We start from the raw sequence: 9,242 nt of genomic DNA, 5'->3' as shown, positions 1-9,242 counted from the left end.
CGCCCCGCTCCGCCTGGGTCGGGCCGGCGCCGGGCTCCGGGGCGCTCGGGCGGGCGGGTGGCCGCCGAGCCGGGCTCATTGTTCGGCAGGTCCGGAGTCGGCGGGCCGCGGTCTGGGCACCAAAAGTGGGAGGAGGCCGAGCCGGGGAGGAGGACGCGGGACGCGAGCGGGAGTAGTTGTCGGTGTTTCTGTTTTCTTTTTTAAACACCCCCTTGGACGCGCGGGGGGTGCCTTCCGACCACCCAGGCCCGCGGGGAGGGTCCGGGCCGCGCGAGCCGGAGACGCGGGCCTGCGGGCGGCGCGCTCCCCGTAACTTGTCAGGTCTATTGTTGCCGATCGAGTGACTCACTTCACATCCCCGCTCGCCGTCGCTCCGCTGTCTGGACGCAGACTTGCCCCTCACCCCGCCCCTCGAGACCCCCAGCTCGGGCGGCCCCTGCGCGGGCCCCCACGCACCGAGGGCTCAGGCGGCGGCGCGGCTGGGGGCGCGGGGAAGGGGCAGTGTCGGCCTCGGAAACTTGCAGGAGAGGCGCCGAGTTGCGGGCGCCGCGTCGCTCCGGGGCCGCGCCGCGGAACGCGTGGATTGAGGGACGTGGTGGCGGGCGTCGGGCTCTCCCGTTCCCGCAGTGGGAACGGGTCGGGGTGCTCGTGTCTGCTGGGTGCCTCTGCGCGCTCCCTCTCCCCGGCGCCCCGCTCCATCCTCCTGCACTCTGGGCCTCACTGGTTTCTCTCTGAGCCTGTTTTATCTGCCTTAGGACCTGCTAGAAGTGGTCGAAGATGAATCCCCAACAGCAGCGCATGGCCGCTATAGGGACCGACAAGGAGCTGAGCGACCTGCTGGACTTCAGTGCGGTAAGAAGACCTTTCCTGGGCATCTTCAGATCTGCTGAGGTTTACAGGGAGAGGGAAGAGAAAGGAAGCGAGGTTTAAAAGCAACGTGGAGACTAGGCAGCATGAACTCCACCTGCTTTGAGTGGTAGTTCTCAGGGCTGGAACCCAGCTAGTCCAAGTTGGACACCTGAACTTGGATGTAATGTCTAGACTTGCAGATTTGAAACTTTAATGCCAGGGGGGTCATTTGATTTAACCAGTTAAAAGAGAACAATATTTTGATGAGACCCACTCTGGCTCTGATAGTTTTTAGCGATTTGAACTTTATATGCATAAAGGAATTTTTTGTGTGTCAGTACTTATCTGCATCCTCCTCCCTAAGATCTGATTAATGTAGCTGATGGTACCTGAAATATGTCAACTGCAAAAAAGGCAACCCAGGGCTAGATTTCTAACTTTGAGCTGAACAATTTTGTGTTAAGATGGCTATGGAAATAAATTGTGTGTGTGTGTGTGTGTGTGCGTGCTGTCACACACACACACACACACACACACACACAGAGTAAGTAATTGATATAGAAATTATCTATTGAAACCAAAGGACCAGTGCCCTTTTTATAATTAGTTGGATTTCTTTATAACTAGTGGAGGCAGAAACACTACCTGTTATATAGAACTGTGTTTTAAGGGTTTGATAGGTAATGGTTTTATTGGGTGTGATTTTTAACTCTGTTTATGAAGTTGTAGTGTAAATGTAGTAAGATTCACTTAGTTTCAGAGTTAAAATCTTGGGTAAAAATTGACAATTGAGATGTTCCACTGTTTTTCTCTCTCATGACAGTTTAAATGTTAGTCTTTTCCTCTCTCATGTTAGTTACCAGCTTCTCAGACAAAATGTAACCTGTATTTCCTAGGAGTGTTAAAAAAAAAATTGTGTCACTCAGTGTATTGGCTTTTTTGAGTCTAATTGTACTACTTTAATTTTAACTTCCTTCTGAAACATAGTAACTGATTTATGATTCTTGGTGAAATTTTGTTAGCAGAGGTTCTAGATGAATTTCAGGACTAATTAAAACAATTGGGTTCTTTTGCAGATGTTTTCCCCACCTGTTAATAGTGGGAAAACTAGACCAACTACGCTGGGAAGCAGTCAGTTCAGTGGCTCAGGTAAGATAATGTCTAAAATCAGAAATGCTTACCTTGGTGTTGTGTTATATTTTCTTGAACAGGTATAAAATGGACAGGTATTTTAATATTGTTCTTGCTGCCATTCTTTAGTGTATCAAGGTAGTTATAAACAAAACCCCCAAATTTGAACTGCTGTAAGGATCCGTTGACATTTAAAAGAATTCTATATAGGCTTGAAAGTGTCCTCTTAATAATTTTAAAATGGACAATTATTTGACTACAAAGCAATTACAATTGATAATGTTGCCTGGAATGTTAGTGTTGTCTTATGGTATAGTATTGTTTAAGACTGGAACCTAGCTCTTGCTAATGTAACACTGTTAGAAAAAGGTCTTTTGGGATTAAAAAAGCACTATTTCTGAACAACATGTTTTTACCCTGCCTTTTTGTCATTTGATAGGTTTGCTTGTGGTTATCATTTGAATCTTTTTTTCCCCTGGATGAGAATGTTGTAATTGCAAATATAGTGTTTTATCATTTAGGAAGTAAAATGCGACAGTAGACATTTAATTATATCAATTTGGTGCTTAGTTCCATACTTAGAAAAGTATCAGAAGAAAAAAGCCTAAAAGTCTATCAATAGTCTTAAAAAAAATACTGAAATATAGATGTACCTTGAAATTTTCTTACATTTTCAGCTCATTATTAATCCCAAATTCTAAAGAGTTAATGAGATGGTATTATTGTATATACGGATATAAAAACATTTAGTTAATAGTAAGATATATTTATTTTAAAAGATTGTCATTTTCCTTGAAGTATGTAGCAAAGTAATAATTTTATGGACAATTATTTAAAATGTTAGTGAAGTAAATGTCACTTCATTTGATCAAAGTAGAAACTTGGATATATCTTTGACTGTTCACTATTAGATGACTGAATTCTATACTGTATTCAGATTACAGTGAGATTATATTTAAGTAGCTAGATTGGATTCTTAGTCTCTCAGAGTGCTATCTTTATAAAAATTTATTTTCTGTATATTTAGAATTAATCTGCACCTTAAACAAATATTCAGTTTTTCTCAAATATTTTTCCTAGCTTAAAAACTCACGGTTAAATGCATTTCTAAAGAAAAATCTATTTTAGTGTAGAAAACTTAAAATTTTCGGTTTAATTTATTTTGTAGTGCTCAGACAAAAAACAAATAACTTATGTCACAGTAGCATCATCTTAAGAACACCAGCTGTCAGATCTGTGGGTTGAAACTCCACAATTCCTCCTTGATACTTTGTATTTCCTCTAGTAAAATGACAGTTGATTTAATAAAATACATTGAGAAAAAAAATCAGAAAATTTGAGAAGGCTACTTCCATAACTAATTTAACACTTTATATTTTCAACTATTTTTTTAAAAAAGACTTATGTACTAAAATGTCTTTATAATTTTCAGTTGCTGGTAAAGACACTGCATGTATTTTAACAGTGAAAAAAATATTTTGGATTGTAAAACACTGTTGTTGTTTGTTGTTACTAATAATAACCATAATCAAAAGGATATCATGAAATGTCAGACAAACTTCAGTTCTTCTTTTAGCTCCTTTTTTTTTTTACTGATGCTTATTGGGAAAAATGATTAATTAGTGAAAGACTACGTTCCCTTTTTTTACTCAATGTTTGGACTGCACCTTAATTTTGGTAATTTTAGAAACTTCCAAATTTATTTTGTCCTTGAAATTGTTTTTTAAAGCATACTTTGATGTACATAGTATGTGCTCATTAAAGAACAATGGTACTGCTGTTGCACATTATAAATGCCATCTTAAATTGTAGAAAACATATTCAACTAGAAAAAGAATATATTTTTCTCGAAGATATGGAATTCAGTCACTTGTTTTTAGAAATGCTTCTTGGGTTTATTTTTTCAAAGCAAGACAATTTATTTTCGTTTTTAAAGTTAAGAAAATATAGTTTGTCAGTAAAATAAGAATTATATAGGTGAACTTAATGAGGATAAAAGTAATGACAGTGGAGCAGCTATGGTACTCTTTAAAAACAGTTTACATTACAGAAGTTAACAAAAAAATGTACCCTGTGACGTGATCACAGTATTTGATTCTTCAATAGAGAAATGTTCTGAAACTGATGACTTTGTTTCTCAACCATATAAAGTTGGAACTTAAATACCTATATCCTGTGGACAGAATATTTGCCTGTGCTTTAAATGCTGGGAGTGGGGGTGGGGAAATACAATTTACAAAAATAAAGCTACCACTATTAATAATTAATGAATCAATGTAAACTTTGGGCAGGGGAGATGGCATAAGTGATTATTTTATGTGATTAGATACGGATACCGTTTAGAAATATACCTATTTCTTACGTGAAAAGAGACTGTCTAAAAAATTGGTACAGTAATATATATGCTTTATTGATGCTTAAAATGATCTTCTGTCTTGATCTTAAAGGATATGATATACTATATCCTAATAGTTATTTATTTGCAGCATATAAAAGGCTAACAATCTAATTTTTGTCTTGAAGAGACTGAAAGATTAGAATGTGCTTATCTTTGGAGTAAGATGTATAAAAATGCAAACCTTTTACCTAGAAAAACTATAGTTTCCTGTGTGATTGTCCTTTTTGAAGATGACTTAATTTCATCTTGGTTTATTTTTGAAAAGTAATGTATCACCTTTTCAACTTCTGGGGGTTTTTTTTGTTTGTTTTTTTATTTTAGCTAATGACATATTGTACTTGTTACAGAGTTGTTCTTGTGATAGTCAGAACCAACCCGTTGCTGACCCTTCTGTGGGTTTTCAGGAGCAGTAAATTGTATAGGAAGGAGGAGATTGCCCATCCTTTTTCCAAAGAGCAGTTGTTGGATTTGAACCAGGTGCCTTTGGGTTTTGCAGTGCACCTTCTTATCACTAGGCTACTAGTGCTTGTTACAGTATACATGATGTTCTATTTTTATCTTTTTCCTGAAACAGAATAACTTGTGTGATAGTTGACATTGCATCAGAAGTCTGTGGGAAAGATGAATGTATTTTATTTACATTTGTCTTGAGTTGGTTGTATTGTTTTTTTCTTTATCAGAGTGTTTTCTTTGTGTTATGCTACAGCTGAATCTGTCTCCTCTTGTGATTGGCTTTGCGAGATGCCCTTGCAGTGACTGTGATAGGGATATTTAGAACATGAAACTTTCTATTAAGGTGGTGTCTAGAGGGAAAGTTGTTGCAAGTATTGCCAGAATGGGAAAAATGAAGGTGTTTACTACCATCCACCCCACCTCCATTTTCAGTGCTTGTGTAGAACTAGATTGTTACATTAGTTTTTAGTTGTTTAAATTTTGGCGTAATTACCAGAATTTTCCTTTGCTAGTTTTTGGGTCTAGATAGTGTAAGATGAGTTTATTTTGCAAGTCATGTATATATATTGAATATATTTCTTTCTAACTTGAAAGTTATGTTAATTAGTATCTAAAGCATTACTTACCTCTATTCAAATCGGTCTTTTGTAACTGTAGATTTCTTCAAGCTGTTTTGGAATTAGTTGTAATGAATATTTCCTAGCTTTTCAGTTTTTAAATAGGAGTATAGTTTTTCATTCTTAAGTTACTGATAATTTTTTGGCACTATGTTTCTGTATATTAAAAGATACAGGATCAGGAAAAGGAATACATATACATTTCTCTTCAGTAAGTTTTTAAATGAAATTTATTTTTCATTTGAGATGACTGTAGATATTACTTAAATGCATTTGCAATAAATTATGTGCAGTTTTGTGTGCCCATTTACCTACTTTCCCCTCAATGTTAATATACTGTATGTAGTACAGTAACACAACCAGATTGACACTGCTAATGTTGAGATACAAAGTAGTTAGATCCATTACCACAAGAATTTCTGGCATTGTTTTTTTCTAACTCTATCCATTTCTAAAGTAATTAAAAAAAATCCTTGATAGGATTATTAAATATCTATTTATATTACTAAATGTGGAGTATACTTTTAAAACTAGCCTTATTTGACTGTAACAACAAAAAATGAGAATCTAGAATCTTACCAATGTGTCTTTTTAAATAAATTATAATATACAGGTTATATAAGGAAGGTGTGTTTTCTGTAGTATAAATATCATTGTTAAAATTTATGAAAAATTGTTAGTAAGAAATACTTAAAGTTAGCAGTGGGTTACTGAATCATTTAAATACTTGCTTTAGGTAAGCTATAATGGTGAATGAGAGTAACCCTAGAGTCATTAGACAAGTGAGAAAAGCTATATTATTTTAGAGTAAATGTACTACACACTATTAAATGGCTCCTCAAAGGCACTGTTAAACAGAGAAGTCTTGTATTTGAAAATACAGTTCTGGAAAACAGAAAATGAGAAACAAGAATATAAAAACAGAAAATGAGAAACAAGAATATAAGATTATGGCTTCTGGAACCATTCTTGAGATGTTTCATTAAATGATATTAATTTACATTGCTTTAGAAAAACAATGATAGACTATGGTATTATAGAAAATTGCAATTTACAGTGAGGCATACCTGTATTTTATTGTTAATTTTATCTGTTTTCATCAATAGTTTAAAGACAGACTAATGTTTTATCTTTTAGGCTATCCATTGGTGCATCTTTATCCAGCCTTGAATATAAGAATATTTGTTTTACAATTTGGATTTAACTATACTCCCATTGAAGCAAAATAGTCTTTTCTGATCTTGAACATTGTAATTTTGCTTGAATTGTCATTGCCCCTTAGTGTTCAATGTTATATCGGATTATGGTAACTTATAATAGAGTGAATGGTCCTGTGAAAAAGAAAAAAAGTTATTTTTTTCCCTTTTATCACTTAATAAGATTATGTTAAAGTATTATTTGTGTATTTTTCCCTTAATGACAATTGTTGATATTTTAATGTTTTTTAAAACATTTATGCAGTAGAATGAGGAGATAAACATACCAGTTCAAGAGATTAATAAATTACTTTCATCCCTATTTAATAATTATTATTCTATCCAGTTAAGTGTCAGCTGACCTGTAGGTGAAGGTTTTCGGAGGCAGTAAATCACATGGGTGTAGATTGCTTATCTTTCTCTCATGGAGCAGCTTGTGGATTCGAACTGCCTATCTTTGTGTTGGCAGCACATTCTCTTAACACTTAGGTACAAGAGCTTCCTAGTAAATAGTTAAGCCATATTTATTTCAGATTTATTAGCTAATTGCTTAGTCTTTATTTTGTGAAACTTGCTGTTTCGTAGCTTTTGAGAAGGTGAGAAATGAAGAACATAGACATGAGAAATTAGAAGCATTTTATTATGTACCTGGGAACATAAATATGTGAAATCATTTCTATAACATAATAGTTGTCAACAGCTGTGTATTAATGGAGCAGAAGTTAAATCTGTTAGACAGGTTTGGAATGCTGAGGAGTAGAACAGGCTTAAGGAAAACTTAACAGAACGTGAATTAAGAATTAACCTGGAAAGGTGATATGGAAAATGAATTAGGAAAGATAACTGACCTCTCAGTGAAGAATAGCACAAGAAGAGACCCGGAATTGGGAATTTGACTTGATTCAAGTGTCTGAATTTCAGGGAGGAAAAGAAAAGCTAATTCTCACTGATTACTGTTTCTGGAGTACTATTTTCAGGTATTATACTATGTGATCTATTCCTGTCTTTGCCATTTATTAGTTGGGCTATCTTAGCAAGTTACTTAACATCTCTCTGACTATTTCTTAATCTGTAAAGTAAAACCACTAATAGTAGCTCTCTTGCTGAGTTTTAAGATAATCTCCAAAGACTATGTTAGGGACATAAGTAGGTTGTGGTAGAATAAATTGTTAGTGGTGAAGGACAAACAAGGAAGGTATTTAGTTGGCTTTTATGCTAATCTAGGGATGGGGTGATGGTTTGGACGTGGCTAATGTAGGAAATAAGGGAAAATACCAAGAGTAGAAGAATTATAGAATGTGAAGGATTGAATATCTGTAGGTAAGATAAATAACTATAAAGTTTACAGTTCTGGCATAAATATAGGGTAGTGTTAGAGGAAATAAGATGCCAAATTGCTTTGAACATTTTAAATTTCACATGACTTAGGACTCTTTTAGCTAATCTGGGGATTATGAGGGATGAGTGCTGGGAGATGAGTTGAAGATGTTGTAAAAAAAAATAAGCTCCTTCTTCTGCCTGATTGATACGTGATTACGGATAGGAAATTTGGGGGGGAAAAGGGGAAAATGACTATTTCATTATCCGAAGAAAATGACCATTTTTGTTTTACTCTCTTTCGCATTTGTTTTACAGTTACAAAGTTGAGAACTTAGTAATGGTTTCCTTTTATGTCCTGTGTCCTCCCCTCCCCCACTACTGTAGCATGAATATTTCCTAATGTTATTAAGGATTCCTTACAAGCATGGCTTGCAGTTATTGCTTGATAATACATGGATTGATATACATACTTATTTAACCAATTCTCTTATTGTTTGACCTTTTTTAATTTTGTTTGTTCATTTGCATTTTCTTAAAAAAATCACCTTTTGATACTATAAATAATGTGCTAGTGAGCACTTTTTGTGTACGTAAACATTTTTGCCTTTAGAGAAATTTCCTTTGGAGAGGAGATACAGATTTTTATTTTTATCTACAAGTTATAATTAAAGTTAAATGCGTGAATGAATTCCCTGAAGGAAATGAACTCAGAGGGAAATAAATTATCAGGCCAAGGATTGATTCTCCTCCCTACACAAGGATTGATACTAATGGTGCAATTAAAGGTATAAATTAGACAGTTTGGTTGATTTTGTAACATAAAAATACAAGTTTTTATTAGTATGTGAATGGAGTGCATGGTTATATTCTCTCCAGATGATATTTGTGTATTACTGGATTATATAGCTGTTGTTGTTGTTGTTGTTATGTGCTGTCGAGTCGCCTGCGACTCATAGCGACCCTATGTATAACAGCCCTAAACTCCGCTCTGTCCTGTGCCAATCGCACTGTCTCTGACACTCCCATCCCAATTATCCCAGTCACTGAATCAATCCACCTCATAGAGGGCCTTCCTCTCCTGCGCTGTCCCTCCACCCTCCCAAGCATGGTGTCTCTCTCTAAGGACCGGTCTCTCCTCACAACATGTCCAAAGTATGTTAGATGGAGCCTCAGAATCCTTGCCTCCAAGGAGCCACCTGGTTTAACCCTCTCCAGGACAAATCTGTTTGTTTTACCAGCAGTCCATGGTATTCTCAAAACTCTTCTCCAGCACCACAG

At 36.1% G+C, this 9,242-nt stretch overlaps 1 protein-coding gene across 5 annotated transcripts in view; it reads left to right on the top strand.

Annotated features, from left to right (window-relative positions):
- TCF12 (transcription factor 12) overlaps positions 1-9,242 on the top strand; it is a 452,598-nt gene that overhangs the window by 520 nt on the left and 442,836 nt on the right. For 3 of the 5 annotated variants that reach the window (XM_006894510.1, XM_006894507.1, XM_006894509.1), the window contains exons 2-3: positions 756-852; positions 1,926-1,998. In XM_006894510.1, the coding sequence (XP_006894572.1) occupies positions 778-852; positions 1,926-1,998 (148 nt within the window). In that variant the 5' untranslated portion in view covers positions 756-777. The remainder of the gene's footprint in view (positions 1-755; positions 853-1,925; positions 1,999-9,242) is intronic. The other 2 variants (XM_006894508.1, XM_006894511.1) reach the window with 1 other exon arrangement.

Source organism: Elephantulus edwardii, unplaced genomic scaffold (genome assembly GCF_000299155.1).
Source record: "Elephantulus edwardii isolate Elephantulus edwardi_28Jun2011 unplaced genomic scaffold, EleEdw1.0 scaffold00145, whole genome shotgun sequence".
NCBI lineage: Eukaryota > Metazoa > Chordata > Mammalia > Macroscelidea > Macroscelididae > Elephantulus > Elephantulus edwardii.
The sequence above is the reverse complement of the archived record's forward strand: the minus strand, read 5'-3'. Positions and strand labels throughout refer to the sequence as shown.